General features: G+C 49.6%; 5 protein-coding genes across 5 annotated transcripts; 3 read left to right on the top strand and 2 right to left on the bottom strand.

Annotated features, from left to right (window-relative positions):
* Positions 1 to 147: 147 nt before the first annotated feature.
* BO85DRAFT_407340 (putative UDP-glucose:glycoprotein glucosyltransferase) lies at positions 148 to 5,168 on the bottom strand. The gene is made up of 5 exons (XM_025657360.1): positions 4,791 to 5,168; positions 4,375 to 4,728; positions 3,488 to 4,316; positions 3,179 to 3,439; positions 148 to 3,118 (listed from the first exon to the last, which is right to left on the bottom strand). The coding sequence occupies exons 1-5, from the start codon at positions 4,937 to 4,939 to the stop codon at positions 224 to 226; spliced, it is 4,488 nt and encodes a 1,495-aa protein (XP_025510782.1). The 5' UTR covers positions 4,940 to 5,168; the 3' UTR covers positions 148 to 223.
* Positions 5,169 to 5,740: 572 nt separating this feature from the next.
* Positions 5,741 to 7,459, bottom strand: BO85DRAFT_175022 (uncharacterized protein). The gene is made up of 2 exons (XM_025654313.1): positions 6,747 to 7,459; positions 5,741 to 6,690 (listed from the first exon to the last, which is right to left on the bottom strand). Exons 1-2 carry the CDS (start codon positions 7,326 to 7,328, stop codon positions 5,935 to 5,937), a joined length of 1,338 nt encoding a protein of 445 aa, XP_025510783.1. The 5' UTR covers positions 7,329 to 7,459; the 3' UTR covers positions 5,741 to 5,934.
* A 5,343-nt stretch (positions 7,460 to 12,802) lies between these two features.
* On the top strand, positions 12,803 to 15,460 carry BO85DRAFT_453761 (copper amine oxidase). Its single transcript, XM_025661126.1, has 4 exons — positions 12,803 to 13,683; positions 13,730 to 13,894; positions 13,943 to 14,568; positions 14,700 to 15,460. Exons 1-4 carry the CDS (start codon positions 12,873 to 12,875, stop codon positions 15,099 to 15,101), a joined length of 2,004 nt encoding a protein of 667 aa, XP_025510784.1. The 5' UTR covers positions 12,803 to 12,872; the 3' UTR covers positions 15,102 to 15,460.
* Positions 15,461 to 16,914: 1,454 nt separating this feature from the next.
* BO85DRAFT_383108 (uncharacterized protein) lies at positions 16,915 to 17,383 on the top strand (the record flags this gene model as incomplete). Its single annotated transcript, XM_025656503.1, has 2 exons — positions 16,915 to 17,259; positions 17,300 to 17,383. The coding sequence occupies 2 exons, from the start codon at positions 16,915 to 16,917 to the stop codon at positions 17,381 to 17,383; spliced, it is 429 nt and encodes a 142-aa protein (XP_025510785.1).
* Positions 17,384 to 18,267: 884 nt separating this feature from the next.
* On the top strand, positions 18,268 to 20,589 carry BO85DRAFT_430968 (uncharacterized protein). The gene is made up of 2 exons (XM_025658309.1): positions 18,268 to 19,219; positions 19,279 to 20,589. Exons 1-2 carry the CDS (start codon positions 18,355 to 18,357, stop codon positions 20,130 to 20,132), a joined length of 1,719 nt encoding a protein of 572 aa, XP_025510786.1. The 5' UTR covers positions 18,268 to 18,354; the 3' UTR covers positions 20,133 to 20,589.
* Positions 20,590 to 20,632: the final 43 nt, after the last annotated feature.

Raw genomic sequence — 20,632 nt, forward strand, 5'->3', positions numbered from 1 at the left:
GAGCTGGGAATACAGAAGGGATGAACTCGCGGAAGGACAGCCGACTATTCGTACAGGCAGGTTATTTCTCAAAAGGAAGGTCCCGCCAGCAGTACTGCCTTTATTATATCAATTAGAAGCAACCATTTACAGAATGACGAAAAGACGTATGAAGCGAACAATCTATTTCCTACTGGAGACCAAACTGATCTATGTATACACGCTATAATCCAAACGAAACCCGCTAAAGCTCATCCTTATCCCAGCCAGAAGAAGCCTCATCCTCTTCATCCTCATTAGGGTACGATTCATTGTCCCTTTCTTCCTCCTCCGCCTGCTGCTGCTTTTCAGCAGCAACTCGCTTCGACAAGGCCGCAATCTCTTCGTCATATTCCGTCCACTCAGGTACCTGCCTCCTGGCACGATCCAACTTCGGCTCCTTCGTCATCGGGTTATTGCACAGGTCAATTGTACGAGCCTGCGACTGCGACTCATCCGAGCACCAAGTCTCGCACCACAGCCACTCCTGCGGCAGACTCTTGATCGGGATGTGATGTTGCATGTGGTTCGGCAGATCCTGGTCCAGGTTGCTCAAACTCTCCGGATCAGCTGACAGCATCTGGTACTGTCCACGGAGGCGGTCGCCGGCGGCGATGGCACGGAAGCGGTTCAGGTCGACGACGTAAAGTGCGGAGATGTGGTAGGGCTGGCCGCGGAGGAAGTTCTTCCAGTACCCCTGCTTCCAGAAGCGGAAGCCTTCCATCTCGTGGCGGGAGTCGCACATGGGGGTAAAGCCGTAAGGAGCACCTTCGAGGTCGAGGCTGACGAGGTCGTACATGTCTGTGCGGACTATCTGGTCGGCATCAACGAAGATGACTTTGTCGAGGTCGAGAGGGAAGAGAACGTCCAGAAAGAGGATCTTGTAGCCCCAGATTTCACGCTGCTTTTCTTTCTGGGCCCGGAGCCAGTGTGGCCATTTGTACGTGACCATCTCGTAGGAGAAGTTATACTCCTTCGCAAGGTGGGGCAGGAAGGACTTAAAGGAAGGAGAGAGGAATTGTTCGATGAACCAGAATTTCACGCTGTGGTTGGTGTTGCGCATCACTGAGACCATCATAATGTTGAGCATGCGCTCGTAGAGGTGTCCACTGGCGACGGAGAAGATGTTAATGTCAGCCTGTTTGCCGCTGGTATTGCCTTTGGTGCCGACTCCGACACTGGATAGGATGCCGGAAGCGAAGTTGAAACCCTTATTCATGTAATCCATCGCCGAACCTGGTCTGGGGTTGGTTTCGAGGACGTCTTCGGTCTCGTAGCCCTTCTTGCGGGAGACACGCGGGAAAAGGGTGCGACCCTGGAAGGAAAGGAGGGCCACTTCATTGTTTTCGTCGCCGGGCTGGGGATTATAGCCTAGGCCGCCTACACTGTCGAGAGTGAAGATACGTTCGCTACGGCCAGGTTTGAGGTTAATGTTCCAAAGTCCAGGTTGGGCTTTGAACTGGAAGTATCCGAGGTTTGCCATGATGATGGTATCCGAGAAGTGAGGGTTGTTCTCCGTTCCAAGGACAAGCTGGACTCCTCTAGGCGGGGACTTCGTGGTCATATCACGGGAGTGGCCCTCGATCAAGATGTGTTCCAATGCGTAGATAGCATCAACATTCCAGCCCTCCTTGACGGAACTGAGCTTAATATTGTCAAGATCATGAATGGAGTCCTTCGGAGCCACAAGCCACGACGAGGGAACGTCCATGCCCAGGGTAAGCAGTGCTTCAACGGGGACGCCCGAGAAGGAGGCTGTGGGCCGAGAAATCGAACCGTCTTCTTCAAATGATGGCTCCGAATCGAGAACATAACGATAGAAGCGCTTGGTTGGAAGCTCTTTAATCTCCTCGCGGGGATTTAGGACCAACCTAACTCTGACACTTGCCAGCTCGGACAGTACCTTCAAAATGGGGAGCCACTTCTGAGCGACTTCGGATGTTGGATCAATAGATGCGACAATGGTGATCGCTGGATCCTCAGAGTTGGAGACAGTGATAGCCGAACGCGCGTCGTTCCATCGGTTGAACAAATACAAACGGATGTCCGAAGTTGACTCATAGATGCCCTCTGGCACATCCGAGATCGTAGAAAGCGTGGTAAGCGAGGTAAGCTTCACAAAGTCCAGCGGATCAGAAAGCTTTTCGTCGAATTCAAGTGCTTTGACCGCCTTTGCTACCGGAGTAATTCGCTTTTGCTTCTCATAAACCAGTAGCTGGTCGAAGTCCTCTGAGATCAATGAGGTGTCTTCTGCAATTGGTCCAACGACCCTTCCGTTCACGATAAGTGCCCTTTCGCCCGGAGCGAGTCCAAGCTCTTGTACTACAGCTCGCTGAGCCTCCCAGAAGTGTGCCGCATCCTCAACTTCCTCAGCTGCTGGCGAGGCGGAAGACGCGATCGCCTCCAAAAGCTGACTGGCATCTACCTCTTTGCCACCGTTCAACAGACGGCGAACGGCGACAGACCTAGATGCTGCGGGAGCCTCGAGCTTTGGATTGTGTAGGAAAAGCATCTCAACTTCACCATGTGTCTTCCGGCTCTCGAGGGCCGCACTAAGTAGCTCGTAACCCGATTCATCATCAAAGTTGCCAACAATGATGGCATGGGCACTCTCCAAGGCATTGCTTTCATCTAGCGCTATACGTGGAATCTGGCTGAAGAGCTCCCCTTGGGAGTCCGCAATCTGCACCAAGTCCACAGCCCGGATCTCTTTCGGGTCTTCTGGAACGATCGCCGGGTTGCGTCGGTCAAAAGCCTGCGAAAGAAACAGCTCTGGCAGCCAAGTATCTTCATCGACCTCGGCATCAGCAATCTTTTGCTGAATGAGCTGAGTATCTCTGCTGATCTTTGTGCTCATTTCCTGCGCCCATTTATCATTGCGGGTGACAGGGATACCATTAACAAAAGCATGTGATGGCTCGTGCTTCATCCCCAGACGGTTTAGGTACGCAGTTGTTTTTGACACCGTTGCGTCAAATACACCATTATTCAAGACTTCATCTAGAGATAGAGACACCTTCTCAGGACGAGGATTCCGGTCCTGAGTTGCAGCCTGGAAGCAAGCCTTCTCCGGAGAAGCCAACTTGTTTTTGGATGCCGACTGCTCCAATCAGTGACTGACAGTCAATAGCGGATTTGGGTAGGGCATATTGGCTCTTACTGCTTCGAGGTAATCCATAAAACTGGCCAGACCAAAAGTCTCTTGAAGGTAATGAGCAACCTTGAGCTGAGCAATTGCTCCGTCCGAGAACGTAACCGGAATCAAACCAAATCTGACGGGAATTTTGTTCTTCACGAAGACCTGGATCGTCTTGACGACAATATCAGCATCTTCAGTGCTCGTCAAGTCGACAGGGAAGACAATATTGTTGGAATCGCGGCGCACTGCTGGAAGCTGGCCTGGGTACGTGCGTTGCATAAACTACGAGACATTAGCATTCCCACAATAAAAGATCGTGGATGCACCTACTCCTGCAAGTTCGCTGGGCCATGATTCGTAGCGTGCATCCTTTTCGAGATTGTTCAACCACATGATAACACCACCTCCCTCAATGTCATCACGGTAGTTGTAACGCTGAGGGCCATCCCGGGCCAAGGCCTCTCCAAGCAGAGGGTGTGACAACAGTTCTACAGCATCTGTAGCGGAAAGGCCTAAGTTGCGGAACTTCTCGATCAATTTTCTTTCACGACGCAAGTGGTCCAGGAGAGTGAATGCATCCACTTGTCGAGGTTCAATCTGAACTCCATTGATCCAAAGCACGTTAAGCCCTGGCGGAAGCATACGCAATCTGCTAGACCGAATATCTTGCAACAATTCAGTGGAAACGTTGTGAGCCGCAACACGCGCAGAGTACTTGGGGAAATCCTGTGACAGCTTCGCGAGTGTGTCAAACGGGTCATCGCTGTCCAACACATAGCCTACCGTGTTCAGCCCAAGCCGCGAAACTTCTGAAGATGACAGGGGTCTCAGGTCGTCCAAATCATCCTCCGTCGCGTCAGACTTTCCGGACTCAATGCTGCCAGTCACTCGTTCTTCCGCATCTCTATCATCAATCACAATGTAGTCCGTCCGCTTCAACGCCAGCTCGACCCCGTATCCAGACACAAAAACAGGGCGAGGAGTCCAATGTTGGGGAGGCCTATATCGTACGCGATACGAGACTTGTCCTTCTTTTGCCATAGCACTCAGTGACTGGTGGAATTCCTTGAACATCGGGGTCGCTATATCCGCGTACAAAATCGCTGGAGGCAGAGAGGGATCACCGAAGACTCGATCGAAAGGGAGTTCTCGTGGATCACTACAGTCGGAGCTGTTAGCCAACCAACAGTGCATGCAAAGTTGAGATTACCACTCACTCAGAACCTTCAACATCCTGTTGAGCACGTTCCATAGTAGACGAGCAGTATTGCTTTCCTTCCGAGTGCACCCAAACAGGACAGACCGCATCCTGCGCGGCCATCAAGGAGTGTTGAACCGAAGCATTATAGAACTGGTAGTGAGCCGTGATCCGCGGACTGGCAGATCTCATCGCCAGCGACAACTTGAAAGACGAGAGACTTTCGGGGGTCCGTAAGTGTCCATCCTCGCGCACAACTTCCAGAAAGCGGTCATATAGGTCCTTATCCGTAACAGCGTCGTCGAAGGTACCGTCGGCGATCCGATCGAGTAATGGGAAGTATGAGGTAGAGTTCTCCTCTGCGGCGGATTCTCTATAACAAAGTCAGCCCAAGAAGCAAGAATAGTCGACTAGGTCTGTACGAATTCCACTTACAGAAGCTCTATCAGATAAGGCGGGGAATCAAACGAAGCTTGGAGAGCAACATTGACTGACGGACTGGCGCGTCCCTGGATAGCCAGCAGACCGGCAATCAATACAGATGCAAGTCGCCATGAGGCGACATTTCCCAGTCCAGATACCATCGTCACAGTCCACCACAGGAATGATAACCTTGAGCTGATGGCAGCGGTGTTGACTAGCTAGCTGTTCCCGATAAGCTAGCTAGCAAGCACTCATAACGGGCGGCGGATAAGCTCGAGGCGATCAATGGCAACGATGTAATTTTCCAGAGATCAGTATGATCAAGATATAAACCAATTAGACATTTAAAATGCCCAGTCGAGCTTGCACAAGAAGTTCCTCCGAGTTGTTGAGCCAAGAGAGCAGCGCTTATGAGTCTGGGGCATTTGGCCACATCGCGGGATGGGCGAGCTGCTACGGTCGGCGCAGCGGCCAAAAACGCCGAACTTCCGCGCTTTAGCTGCAATGGCCCATCAGTCGGCAACTGCTGTCACAGCATGTTACTGGGTCCTTTATGAGAGTATGAAGGCATATAGCTGTTCCCCGGAGTCGATAGAGGCTACGCGGGGGTCTACAGGTTCACGTTCGCAGTGTTCTCTCACTATTGTGTTGCCTGGGGTTGTTCCCGGATGGCTTGAATGGCTCTAATGAAGACTATGCAGATTGGTATAACTTCAATTGTTATCTGGCTAGTGAACAGCAAGATTCGCTAATAGAAACAGCATCGTAATCATTTATGTCAGTCAGTAATCGTATCAAAATGTGTCAGCACTTTTGTCTTTCCAGCTTTTGTGCTTTTTTTTTCGCCATCTGGCGTTCAATCGCTTCAAGATAACCACCATATGCGCCAGTCTTGTATGCAAACCCAACTGCCATATGAAATCAACATAAAAACAGAAAAAACAAAAACCAGTAGAAACCTGATGCACCTTGAATCCCGCGTCCAGACTCCCAAATAAATTCAGTGTTGAAGCATCCAGGCTTGTGTTGATTCTCGCCTTCGCTTCTCCAAATATCTTATGGAAACGAAAGACAGTTGAAAATTTTGAAGAAAGAAAGTTAGAGAAAGAGAAGAAGCGAAAGTAAGCACCAGGCTATACAACACTTCAGTTCCAACTCATGCGGTGTCCTTGCTGAGTTGCTTCACGTGGGCTTTCCTGCGGTTGGAAGCCTCCCACAACAGCCGCCTTCTTTTCTGCTCATCCACCTCGAACAGTGAATTGTCTTCGGTAGAGCGGCCACCAGTGGTGTCTGGCCGAACACCGAGGGCGCTAGTGGATCTCATCTTTTTAAGATTCCTCGCCTTACCGGCATCACCCAACTTCCGAATCTCGCGGGCCAGCCGCTCAAGCGTTGACCCCGACTTGTGGTTGTGCCCCTTAGGAGAGGGAGGTGGGGGGAGGGGCTTCTCTAGAAGGTCATCCATGCTCTTGCTGCACTCGACAGGCGAGGAAGGAAGCTTCTCCCCCGTATCAAAGCTGATGCCCGAATCGACTTTGCGGCCTTTGTGAGCCCGAGGCTGAGACTCAATACCCTCATCCATGCCAGCCGGGCTAGACACCGTTGTGCATTCGTCAATCATTTCATTGGCCGCCCGGAGATACTTGTCTAGGGCTTCTCTGATCAACGGCCAACCATTGTCTGACCCCTTTGGAGCACCCTGAGCAATCACTTTTGTGAGAACGTCTGGACCGTTGACCTCGACGGCTGCGATATACCGGAAAAATCCATCCCGCTGTGACTTGAGAATCTGCGGGGTGAGGTGTGAAGTGGGAGAAACGGTTGCCTCTGTGACTGGGGGAAAAAGTGTGTTGAGCATAGCGATACAATTAGCCTTGTTAAAGGGCTCCATCAACATCTCGTTGATCAACGTCTAGTCAAGTAAGTTAGCCTGGAATAAGTCTTTGAAGTAGCGGCAGGTATGCTTACCCAGCGACGCAGACCAACGTATATCTGAGTGTAAAGAGCTTCCACTCGGCGGCCCTGAATAGTAATAGTTTCAAGCCAAGTCAAAGCGCCAGGGTTCTTTTTCGCCAGCTGGGCCTTCTCCTTCACATCATTGGGCTCCACTTTTAGCCGTTGCAGCGCTTCTGCAACCTCTTTCCGGCGACGGGTTTCAAAGTCCTTGAGGTAGTCCAGGGCAGTCAATGCCTGGGGGAAATCAACCTCTTCCAACTCAGGGGTGAAGCAACGACGCAGGAATGAGGTGACGAAAGTTGGGGGGAGCGAGCAAGGCTGTGAAGGCAACCGCGAAATCTGATGAGTCAATTGAGCTCGGAAATCAGCGGCAGGGTCCAACGAGTCCTGGGAAGTCGACGAATTGGTAGGGCGATGAAAAGCCGTTTCGGGAGCACGAGTACCAGGCGCCGGTTGTCTCGTGGGATTGCAGTTCAGCGAGTACATGGTGCGCAATGGGATCTCATAGGTACCAGGGTAGCGGAGGCAATGGTCAAAGATCCAGGTAAGGCCAGAGCCATCAGGGGCATCCAGAGGTTCCTCGACACGCGTCATTTTTGATGATATTGATGGAGATGGTAACGAATGTCAAGAGTGAGGAATGACAAGGTCAGCTGGTTAACAGGGACCTATGGAAAGACCGGGATATAAAAACCAATCTGGGATAACAAGCGGACTAGGTCCAGTCGGGGAAAAGCGAAGCCAGGGGAATTGGGTGTGCGACGTGATAAGACGTGCAGGAGATCAAAGTGGGCAGGAGTTACTTGCAATGACGGCTGGCATCAGCTGCGTGTAACCTGTCCTCCCATAGCACGGATATGTGCCTTAAGAATCAAGCTGGGAAACGACAAGAAGGGCCCTTGGCTAGGGAGAGCAGGAGCGCTTATCCCTTTCCTTCTCGGTGTGAGGGGGGGGGCAAACGTTCCTGCGGAAGTGCCTCGGTTGGATCAGCCCGGCAGGGTGTCAGTTCGATCCGCCGGTGAAGTAGTGGTATCCTTTTAAGTTTCTTTGTGATCGGCTTGAGTGATTGGTTATTTTCCAGGTTTAAAAAACGAAACAGCTAAGGAGAAGCGAAGGATCGGTTTGAAAGGGTGGAAAGGCCTCGAGGACGCAGATACTAGATGTATGAATTCGAGTCACACAGAGGCAATAGTACCCGGATAAGGTTGCTTTCAAAGCAAACAAGATGGGCGAATCACGATGACGGAAATGAAGGCGATAAAAAGGTAGAACTTTGTAGATAGTTCTCCTTATTTGTGTTGGTTCCTTTGTAGTTTGTTTTCGATGTATCAGAGAGCAATAAAGAACCAAGCTGGCGGTTTGACGTTAGCCAGCAATAGTTTCCAATGATGATTGATCTAAGTGGAGAAACGATTGTGGAGAGAACGAGTGAGACACAACAAGGGCGACGAAGGAGGTGCCGACCGATGAGTAGTGGTGTTGGAAGTGAGAAGAAGGGGGAAAGGGAAAGTGAGATGTCTAGAACAAAGGATAAGGAGCGGGGATAGCGAGAAATCAGATACTTTAAGAAAAAGATCACGAACAGGAACAGGGACCAGCCGAGTGTTTTGTGTGGAGGAAGAGGGGGAAGGGAAGGGGAGGTGGATAGCTGTTAGTCAGACGTGAATGGCGCGGACGGCCCAAGTGAAGTTAGCAACTCCGATTTATCTCGACCACACGCCGTTCTGGACTTTGGCCGCACCCACTTTCTCTTCCTTCTCTCTTCCGCCGGCCTCCATCCCAGCTCCCTCTTCGGCCACTCAAGTGCTGCCGTCCATTCCGGTTTAACTCCACGATCGATCGGCTTCATCCCGGTTCCATGGATGTCACCCGTCCTGGTGAGCTCCAGTCCGTCCTTCCAACCGTTTCGCTTGCCAATCATCGCCCGCTAGTCTAACGGTGGACGAGACTGTTTGTTTACTAACATCTACGCACCAGTCTAGTTAGGGTGTCTATGTGGGAGAGCAGCTATAACCCCGCTGGCTGGTCTCTTGTGCTGGCCGGCAACAGAAATGTACTTTCTGATGGTGGATAAGCAGCAAAAAGCGTCAAGGAAGAAAAAAATAATGGCCCCTCTCAACTGCAAAACAAACCCACATTTTGTGCGCAGCTGATTTATTTTTACGCCTGCCTACTCGCCACAGGCCGCATAAGGGGATATGCACGGAGAATGCATCGTTGACCAGCCAGACTTCCGCGTAAGAGCTTCCGCGCTCCAGCAGGCAGGATTTAGTCCGCTCGGAGGACAAACTCCTTCGTGGTCGGCACGAACTAACCTCCCAAGAGGGCTTAGGGCGCCGATAAATGGAGCCAAATAGACGGCGGACTTTCGAAATTCAAAATTGAGCCCTGGCGTCCTTTCTGGTGGCTGTGGGGTTTTTCTCGCTCGGTCTCGATCTTTTGGCCGCACCAGGCAATAAAATTTTGCAGGTCGTGCGCGCCTCCTTCGTAATTCTAGTCAGATGGTTGATTGATCGATTGCTGAATTACTTGATCCATCATACCATGCCAAATTGGTCCCATTGAACGTGCGACACTCGATGGAGACTGAAGACGACGAATCCCACGGTCCAAAACCTCGGTTCTACCGGGCTGTCAATTGGGGGCGTGTCAGTCAAGGAGGGTCCGCCGGTGACTCTTGGGACCGTCCGTGTGGGTCTCGAGTCAGGACACGCAATCTATCTCAGGACGACCACCCACGGAACCACCAGGCAATGAACAGATTAGCGAAATGAGGCAACTATTGACACTCGGATCTCTCGCTGGGCAATAAATAGCATCGCCAGTGCGTCATACCTGAGGCTCGGTTTGACACTGCGTACATGGTTCTCCGTACAGCCGTACACATCAGAAACTTAAAGAGAACGACGACGCCAGTGCGAGTGGGATGTGTTCACTCCCTTCTTTCTAAGACATTTAATATGGTTTTACCTGAAACAGACTAACACGAGTGCGACTCGTACGTCGTTCATAAGCAAAGCCTATACCTGAGCGTACGAAGTGTAGTCATGAGCTCCTTGCGATCCTGGCTCTTAGTTGGCCAATTAATGGTCGGAGAAAGTACTGTTCAGGCCAGTATGGATATTTGCATGTGCACATGCACGTACATTCGCCTCAGCTCCCAACGACACTATATTTGGAGCCACAGTAGAATGGATATCCACAAGTCACTGGGAAATGTATGAATAAACATTGGTCCCGTTGCTTCTCCTTCTGTGAGCAGGAAAGGCAAGATTGTCGCCAAAGAAAAGAAAACTTTCTAACGATTGGCCACTGGCAATTCGGCGATCAATTAAAGGGCCTGATCCTGCATGCAGGATTGTGGGATGTGATCTACTACCTTGCCCACGAGGGGCGTAATTCCATCCAGGATGTTGGGCGCAATTCACGGAACATTGTACCCAAGTACCCAAGGGGGAAACGGAAACGAGTAAGATCGCCAAAAAATAATAACAGTCTATAACTGCCGGTGATCCAGACGCCTTGCCTATCCCTTTTTGCCGGAGCGTCCGGGAACGACCGCAGTGCCGGAGATCGTCTTCTGCCACTCCATCTGAGACAAGCAACTGATAAACCCGCCCCTTATTGCCGGGATACGGCGATCAGTCAACCATGATTTCATAGCAGAGGCTAATTGGCACTAGTGATCAGCTCTGTCACAAGGGGTAAATCAGTGCCTGTCCAACCACGGTGAACGGGAATACGGAGTACATACAGTAATCAGCCATGCTACGGTGAGCCTGTCAGCGCCTTTTGCGGACAATTTCCTCAGTTGCTGCATTTGGTGCAGGCATCACGAACCATCCTGTCCGATGTGGGATTGCCTGCAGTAGCTTTCCGAGGATGAGTGTAAGGCGACGCAGCTAAGTTTCGCGGATTTTCTATTGTCCAGCCATTGGACACTTGATGGGCTAGAGATCGCTGCACCTGTACACCCACCGAGGAGCACAAGGTCAATAGGCCTTTTGGGTAGGATAGTGCCTGTACACGGTACCTGGCTTCATCCTTGTCCGGGACAAGCATCCAAAATCGAGGCCAGGCGTTCGACCTTTTCTTTGTACGACATCCACACCCCCTAATGAATGGCAAGCTGAGCCTCGCTGAATAGCAACCAGCGAATACCCTTAAATGTGGTGATTGAATAAGTGGCATCTCCGCGACACATACTTCTTGGCTTGCATCTGCAAAGAGATTGCACGAAGTGCCGCATCCGTGGCCCTTGGGCAATCTTAATGAGGAAAAGCAGCAGGTCAACACTTCTTTGTTACCTGGACAGGAGAGTAATCAACTAACCAACTAGTCTGCAGCATCATGAATGCGCTGCAATCTCTTGCGTTGCCGATGGTTTGCCACATAATAGCCTATTGAGATTAGTACGTTGTATCTCCTTGGTTTTTCAGCTGCACACTCACTCTTAGGCAATACTCCCTTGCACCGAATCATGTAGAAATGTAATTGAAGCAATATATTGTAGAGGATTTGGAAGAACATAAAATTCCTAATCGGCGATCCGGAAGTACTGTCGCGTAACAGATTATCGTAGTGCAGGATCTATGCATCTGGTGTAGCCACCCACATGCGTAGAAGCTCAATTTCCCTCAAAAGAAGTGGCTAACATAAGATTCGACAATAAGAGAGATTGCATTGTTGGGAGACCGGTGTTACTCACGATTGGTGAGGTGCAATTATCAGTACTGCGTAATCAGCTCTGGAATTTAGATGAAACCCGACGGTCGATATCGGAGTTCAAATTATCAGTCCACTAAACCTGTCTGTCTGTCTGATCGATTGGTTACATTTGATATTACTTGCAATTTACTTTTTTTTTTCTTCTCGGTAATATAATGTATTATTAATCGATTCAATATTCGAAGTTGGAAGTAACACAAAAAAGACAAAGATTAGCCGAGATTGATGGAGCTGCATGTGACATCTTTATGCTTACATGCAGGCTAGATTAAGTTTGTTTTCATTGCAAGATTCTTGGATCTTTTTCTCGAAGGTCTGTGATATGGTGTCTCGATATAGGGACTGTCTCATTCAACTTCGTACGTCTTCTAGCATCGATGTTCTTTGGAATATATTTCAGGTATACCTATACTTACCCCAGGTCCTATACTGGCGTGATTTTTTTATCTTGTTGTTAGATTTACTACTACTCGTTGAGACTTATGTGAGTCATGTATTATATCACTGTAATGCAGATGGATGGAACTCAGCATATGGTAGTAGAGTAGTAGGGTTATTGTTCTCGAATATGAAAAGAGTCTTAAAACTCTGTGCAATGCATAGTTCCCCTTGCTGCGTGGCACCACTCAGGTATGTGTTAGCCGGACAGGCAAGTAATCCATCATTGAGGGTGCGTCTATATTCTCGATTGTCTGTGTTCAAATACATATTATGACATCAACTACTACATTATGGATACGTCGATTCAAACGGATTATATGGACTAGTTGGAGTGCCAGGTTATGTTCAATCTCAGTCGTGGGCATAATAAGACTGATCGGTACTTCTAGTACTCTCTACTACTATATATTTTGAGGAAAATGAGATATCATGTTGATTTCCCTATTGCGCGTTCGTTAGTTGCCACATGCTCGATGGCGCTGGTAACAGTACGACTTCTTGTCTTGCATCCCCGGATTGTATCTAACTAACACTTATCAGTGGTAGTCATGACAGGAAACGAATAAACAATTGATAACAGACAATTCTAGCCTCCCACGGCGAGATAAATAAACGGAGGAATGAGCGAATCCCAGATGGACGGAATCTGGCCGGAAGCTTCATCCAATCCGCCTTCAATCAGTGCGGGGGTGACATGCAGCTCTTCATGGACAGTCCATCGACTCGGCCCGCCGTTGCAACTCTCACACATGCTCCGCTTACCCAAATCCAGACGGTTGAACGAGTAGGATTGTATTAACACCCAATCTCTCGATAAGACCCTGTCGCGCAGCGTGTTGACTGGGCCCAAAGGGAGTTCCCTACATAAGGCGGATCACCAACCCTGGCCCAGAATACACTGACCACCGACAGCGACCCAAACCCCATCATCTCATCCTCCCAATTCAAGTCTCAAATTGCCGGTAAACAATGTCACTTCACCCTCTTGACCCCGCTACCGCGGTCGAGATTGAGAAAGCCACCACCTTGGTCAAAGACGCTTATCCTGGGATTCCCCTGCACTTCAAGGCCGGTGGTCTGCAAGAACCACCCAAGGCGGCTCTGCTCGAATTCCTGGACGCTGAACACAACAACAAACCCTTACCTTTTCTCCCCAGATGTATATTTCTAAACTGGTACATTAAAAGGACGCCTCGGCTCTTCGAAGCAGTGGTAGATGTGACCAATGGCACCTTCGTCCACCACGCTGAGCTTCCCCGAGACTTCCATGGTCCGGGCGACCGAGCGGAGATGAACGAAGTGGCCCAGGCTGTCATGGCTGATCCTGCAGTACGGGCGGAGATTAAGCGCCTGCAGATTGATGACACTACTGTCGTCCTCGACCCATGGGACTATGGCGTGGATGGCGAGGATACACAGACAAGGCACGCTCAGGTGTTCATGTACATGAGAAACCCGGCAAACAACGATCCCGACTCCAATCACTACAGCTTTCCGCTGGATTTTATGGTTACTGTTGACTTGTGTGTCATGAAGGTGAAAAAGATCATCCGACTTCCTCTTGGGGCCGATGAGAGCGTGACGCAAGGTTCCAGCGTGCCTCATCGCCGTACGGCTCCAGAGGAGCCTGAATATGACCACCGTCTGCAGAAGACCCCTCCGCGAATGACATTGAAGCCATACCAGGTGGTCCAGCCAGAGGGTGCCTCCTTTACTGTCAAGGGTCACCTTGTCGAGTGGGAGAAATGGCGATTCCGAGTTGGTTTCAACTGGCGCGAAGGTATTATCGCATCCCAATTGGATAGACCTTATCTGACTATAGACAGGATTAACGCTGCATGACCTCTCTTTCGACGGTAAAAGCAATTTCTACCGTCTTTCACTCGCTGAGATGTTTGTTCCGTATGGTGATCCACGCAATCCCATCTACCGTAAGGCTGCGTTTGACCTGGGAAATGTGGGTGCAGGTGTGACGGCCAACAACCTGCAGCGTAAGTTCCTGGCTCCTTCATTTTCAGTATCCAAGCTTATTCATTAAGTTGGCTGCGACTGTCTCGGTATGATCAAGTATATAGATGGTCAGGTCGTTTCAGTGGACGGCGATGCATCTCCCCGACCAAATGCAATCTGTATCCACGAAATCGACAACGGGATCCAATGGAAGCACACCAACCACCGTACCGGCAAAGCAACAGTAGTACGCAAGCGACAATTGGTCCTCCAGACTATCATTACAGTGGCCAATTACGAATACATCTTCATGTGGTACTTTGACCAGTCTGGTGAAATCACCTTCGAGACCAGAGCAACTGGGATCCTCTCCACTCAGCCTATTGGCAAAGACGTCGTGGTCCCGTGGGGAACCCGGGTAGCAGATGGTGTCATGGCCCCGTACCACCAGCACTTATTTAGCCTTCGTATTGATCCTGCGATTGGCGGTGTGCACAATAGCTTTGCTTCCACAGATTCTGTGGCCATGCCATGGGACGATCAACTCAATCCCCTTGGTACAGGCTATGTGACAGAGCAGAAGATTCTGGACCGAGCAGGTCATGTCGAAGACGATATCAGCAAAGGCCGAGTCTTCCAAATCCTGAATGAAAACATCGAGAACCCGGTCTCGGGTACTCCGCTGGGATATAAACTCGTTCCTCATAGGTCCCAGGTAAGGTCCTCCCTATCCGACGTCCCAGAATCAGCAGCAGCAGATTGGAGGAACCAGAGATCAAGAGCACGAAGCAGAAGCTATCAGACACAGCATAAAGTAGTAATACTAATCCCATTTACCGAATACAGATGCTTCTAGCCAAATCTGGCTCCTGGCATTGGCGGCGGTCTGAATTCGCCGAGCACTCAATCTGGGTCACCCGATATCACGACGACCAGCTCTTCCCGGCCGGAAAATACACAAACCAGTCGCTGGGTGGCACAGGGATCAAGTCATGGGTTGAGTCCCGGGAGAATGTCCGCAACCAGGATATTGTCATCTGGCATACTTACGGTCTTACACACAATCCCCGTGTGGAGGACTTCCCAGTTATGCCGGCAGAGATTGTTCAGGTGCATCTGAAGCCTTACAATTTCTGTCTGTTCAATCCGACGAATGACGTACCTCCATCTAACCAGCAGGCGAATCAGAGTGTCGAGTATAGGGCGTCAGAGCCGGTGGGGTCTGTGTGCTGCAAGAGTAATTTGTAGGAGCTTTTGATTCGCTTGTTCCATTGAAATGTGGAGGCTCGATCACACAGATGATCAATCTGGACCTATAATATCATGCGGGCTATTTTGGAGCTCGAATCTGTTAGTGAAACCAGTTGCACAAGTCATCCACATGTGGAGGTCTGAAACTTGGAGTATGCCTAGAGGTATCGCCGACAAGGAGATCAAAATCCGTGAATATCGAATGACGTACATAAAGCAATGAGAGAAAATGAGCAGGTCAGAAAGAATTCTTGAGACGTTCTTGTTGATCATCATGTCCTTTGTCCCAATTACCATAGCTCATTGCCCATGATCAGGATGTAAAACAAGTGATTTATCCTCTGTCTGTGCATTATCGAAACTGTTCACAAGATCGGCATGCTGCTACTGAGCTTAAATCCTCTAACAATAGAACAATGGTGTCATTAACAGCAGCGGGGTTTATTCACACCTTCCCCAGCAAAATAGGGGCCGGCAAAAACCGACAGACGTTGGGAATGTAACGAGGGCGAGACTTCAGAAGAGTGGCGACGTCAACAACACCTCCTGGACACTAGTCTACGAGCCAATAAGCGATGGACCCCAAGGCAGACAAGGTTATAACTGTGGATTTGTTTGTGACGAATCCTTGGGTGACTGCAGTGGATGATACAACGTCGGTGGATTGTTTACTCCCCGAAGGCCTCGAAGCACGTGGCCGGAGGGGGGTTTTTGCGACGCAGTCAGTCTCTTCCCTTTCTCGCCCCTGCAGGCCCAGTCTCAACTGGGCACTGATCATTGTGGGCTGTGACGCCATTGCCCCCCGCTCATGGCGGGGCAGTCAGTCTCTGTCGATAAGCTACTTTCTCTTCATAGTAGACCCATTAGTGAAGCTGATCTGGCTAGTGCACTCTGAATCAGAGACTTTCGGGACCAGAGAAACAGGCCATGAGAGCAAAAGAACACTTACTTAGCATACCATCCAGCATCGAAATATTACATTACAAGCGAATCAGTGGCAAAGGGATGGATTTATCCTTCATCATGAGCTCCTCCAGTCATGATGCTATTGATTTCACGATCAATGACGGTATCTCCATGAATCATGGTGGAGAAGACTAGTGTTTCAACGCACAACGGCTTCATCACGCATTACCTAAGATTCCAACGGACGATATGAGAGGCGGAATGTGCTGCCGCTGGAACCTGTCGCGGGGTTTGAATGCTTTGGGGGACCTAGACGTGACCGGGGAACAAACCAGGGCACAGGAACTTATCTGACTCGAGAAAAGGTACTTAGGCTGTGACGGCGAGTCAACGCGCAAATGGAAAGCCTGGGAAGGGGGATGACGGGCTTGATCCTACCGAGGGAATGGTAATGTCGATCCATGAACTCGAGAATTCCAGAGTGACTAAGTGGCCACCCTGGCTGAGAGCCACCCCGAGCAAGACCCGTCTCAGTAGGGAGAAAAGAGGGAGCGACGCCGCGTGGCATTCCAGGCCCTACTGAGACTGCAATGTTTAGGTTATGACTGACGTTGTGAATTGGAGTCCAGCGACAGACAGGCCAGGATTACGTGTTTCATCCATGGTCGAGCTTCTTCTCTCCCCACGGGTTGACGAATCTTAATTCCAGCATACGACGGCTTTGGCCTACTCCTTCCTATTTGGGTATTTTGCTGCGATTTTCTATGTCTCAACAAGTGCAGGGTATTCAGTATATGATGCATCATGTCGCCCACGCTGCAATCCAGATCACCAGTCAAATGCACTCATCTGATACAATTTTGTTCAATTCAAAGACCATCCGTCTCCACAGCCCCTCAACACCATGTCTGCAGTTGCAGAGTTCCTCCACCTGCCCACGACGGTAGTCCGTCGGGCACCCCGCCTCAGTGCGGGCATCTCTCAACTCACAAACCGACCGGCCATGCCTGGAAAGCTGGCAGCCATTTCCCACGGCAAGCTGCAACGTGAAGCTGCATCTCAAACCCCCGATCTTCGTCGCTGCCTAGGCCATCACAACATCCTGATCCGCTGCGTTAAAGCAGCCCAAGAAGACAATGCCCGAGTCATGAAAGAGACCTACGAAGATGATCCAGATCTGGCGCCTACAAGCGAAGAGTCAGAGTTTCCGCCCATCCGAACGCAGATCACCAACGCTGTCAAGACTATGGTGCGAAGCCGGCGTACTGCCACAACAGACAAACCCTCAGATCACGGACTGGTGCGCGTGGAAGCACATGGTCCAGAGACGACTATACGATCGAAACGACGCGGGGTTCTCGCAACGATGTTAGGTCTGAAAGGCAAAGGAATATTTCGGAATACGCAGACGAGAGATAATCTACGAATGCATTCCGCTTTTTGATGGTATATCGGTGCATGGTGTACCGGGGTTACATATTTGGGATGGAGTTATGATCTGATTTGAGAGCGTTTACGAGACATAATGATGTGACGACTGTTATGACATGCTACGATGAATACGTGGCTTATGAAGTTATTTAAGACTTAGCATATACAATCAACTATCATACACAGAGAATACTGGCAGATGTAGGCTTTATGGGTAGACGAGACATGTGATCGACACTGCAGCCATCCTACCCATTACAGGCTTCCATACGAAGCAGACATGTCCCTCTGTCTTCGTGCAGATCGTGAAATACCACATTCAGGTGTCGACAACTATATTTCTGCTACTTTTCAGGACTTGACTCATATGCTGGTACTGGCCAATGGCAGCACGTGAGTGTCCCCACAGGTGACCGACCTTCTACTGAGGGTTGAAAGGATGACCTTGATCTACTACACATGCAGGCCATGTCTCTTGCCTTTCGGAAACCCACCCACTTTATATTCCAGGCTCAAGATAAGTAATAACGATTGGCTTTTACCCAAAAAATTTATCTCCTTTTCTCCTAATTTCCAAGGTGATTTGCTTTATCATCCGCCTAGGAAATAACTACTCAAGTACATTTCTCCTAAGGAACCATGCACATCGGGCCCACTCACATAGGTTGCCCTGCGAGGTTTGGGGACATGACTACCATGCACCTATATGGGATTCTGACGTGGCTTGCATAAAGTGTTGCGGCCCAAATTCCCACAGATTCTTAAGGTTGTTAGACAAGGTTAACCTATAAACCACGAAGGCTCATGCTAAAAGCATTTTGGCTAACACTTTCAATGTGGCTATTGAGGTATTCTCATACCCTGTTCACCCGAACAAAGGGACCTTCGAGATCCCCACTCTATACGAGATAATATGACAAAATCAATTGAGTGCGGTTTCCCATCACAAGCGCCTCACATAATGCCGCAATATTGTGAGTTCAGAAAGCCCCTGTCGGAGCTGAATGGAGCTACGCTGGATTTGTCAAAGTTGGTTGCGAAACGATTCCGCTTCCTAGTCATTGACTCGTTACTCAACGACCAAGTCCTGGAAATCATTTCCTTCTCAGCTCTACCGACAGATGGGAACCGTTTTGCCACGATTTCTTACCCATGGCAGGGCCTGACTCCTCTTGTACCCCCCTCACTTGGCCAATTCTCAGTCAAAGGTGCCGAAAGTGGCGGGTCGATCAGTGTAAATGTCTTGAGGACATGCTGCCGGGCCGCGAGACAATATCGTCATAGAATAGGCCCTTGTGATCTGTTGTGGATAGACCGCTTGTGTATAAAGCAGCAGGATAAAGAAGACAAAAATTGGCAAATCCGGCATATGTTCGATATCTACAGGAGTTGTGCCGTGTGCCTGGTTCTTCCTGGTGGCCTGGGAAGACTAATCGATCCGACGGAGCGATCAACATGGGCTCAGCGAGCTTGGACGCTACAGGAAGCGATTGCTCCACCAATTGTGCTGGTTGTGTTTCAATGGAAATTTCCAGACTTGTACGGCGGCCGTGACTGCGAACCTGTCGGAACAATAGAGCCATTCAATTCGGGTGCGTTATCATTGGAGGGTTTAGTTGTGGCGGTCCGCAAAGGGTTATGGGTGTACTCAAGATTGCGTCGCCCCGGGGACCCTGGGTACGATGTAGTGCAAGAAGAACTTTCACGATTACGCGGGATCGACTGCATATCATTCAGTGAGGGCTCTCTATCAAAGCCCGGCTCGTCTCAATTTGAAGGCATGTTGAATGATACACTGTTTCTTCTCTTTGAAATATCCTACTGACATGTAAGTTAGAATTCTCGGATCATGAGGAAGACAGGACTGAGATCCGCTTTCGAATGCAAACCATTACAAGCGATCAGGCATACCTTCTTTGGCTTACCTCAGAAACATCAAAGCCAAATGACTTTGGTGAAGTTAACAGCGACAAACTACAAGTGGCTCTGTGGAAGGCAACATGGATACGAAGTTCTTCTCGGCCAGTTGACATGGTATTTAGTATCATGGGGCTGTTCGGTGTGAGCCTAGATCCTAGCAAATTCCACCGAGATGACCGGGTGGGAGCAACCTTGGCCCTGGCCTCGGCTGCGCTGCAGAAAGGTAGTACTGCTGCATGGCTTGGGGCATATCTCGAGTTGGATCCATGTCCCTTCATGTCTAGCTTTCCTCCAATTCCAAACACTTCGGAAAGTGGAGGCTGCACTAACAAAACAGCAACCGGTTTGATAAATGTCGAAGATCTGGTAAATGTGATGAACATCGTATTGCCGGCACGCTCAGCTACGCTCGATAGTCAAGGCTATTTGCATCTCAAAAGCCAGGCATTCCCCCTCGTTCGAAGTGAGGAAGGTTCAAGCTCATCTGCAAATCACATATCTGCTCAGAATGGGGCATGGGTCCTCGATTCTTCCAATAAAGGACACAGTCGGTATTATGCAATCACATTCGGCAGAAGAGTATGGATTGTACCGGGTGCGGAGCCTTGCTTGATATTCGCAGATCCCATTGTGCTCATTATCGTTGAACGACATTCCACGAAACCCGACTTATTCCACAGAATATCCCATGCTAGTGTCACAGAGGACTTTATTGCAAAGTGGGAGGAGTATGAATTTGCTATTGGGGGTCCAAACAAATTTGGCTCGTAACCAATAGCCATTGGAAAGACACCCGGCATTTCTCCATATTCTGGCCCCAATTCAATATTTTTCTTTGAAGAAAGAAAGAAAGAGAGACTTCATTCGGCTATTCGTGAGTTTCTTATAGTATATTTTGTCGGTATTATTATACCTACAAGTAACACCCCAACACCCCAACAGCAGCCTTGTGGTGCATAGCATGCCCCTCAGCTGCATTTGCCTTCCAGCAGGAATCACGCTGCCTTCGGGGGAGAGTATGGGCTGGACAAATTCTACTTTTGATCGGATCAAGGTTAAGCAGTGAAATATTTAGATGTATATGAGAGAAATAATGATAGGACTATCATGTTCTATAGTTTCTCTTCCTTGAGTGAAACTTTCTGTGATTTTATAAGACTCGATTCTCGATTTATCTGTCAGTGCAAATTCATACAGAGCTGAGATTTTGACTGTTGAAGCTCCTACCAAATCTATGCTCTAGATTGCGCAGTTAAGCAGAGTGATTATGA

This window comes from Aspergillus piperis (assembly GCF_003184755.1).
Source record: "Aspergillus piperis CBS 112811 unplaced genomic scaffold BO85scaffold_28, whole genome shotgun sequence".
NCBI classification, from domain to species: Eukaryota; Fungi; Ascomycota; class Eurotiomycetes; order Eurotiales; family Aspergillaceae; genus Aspergillus; species Aspergillus piperis.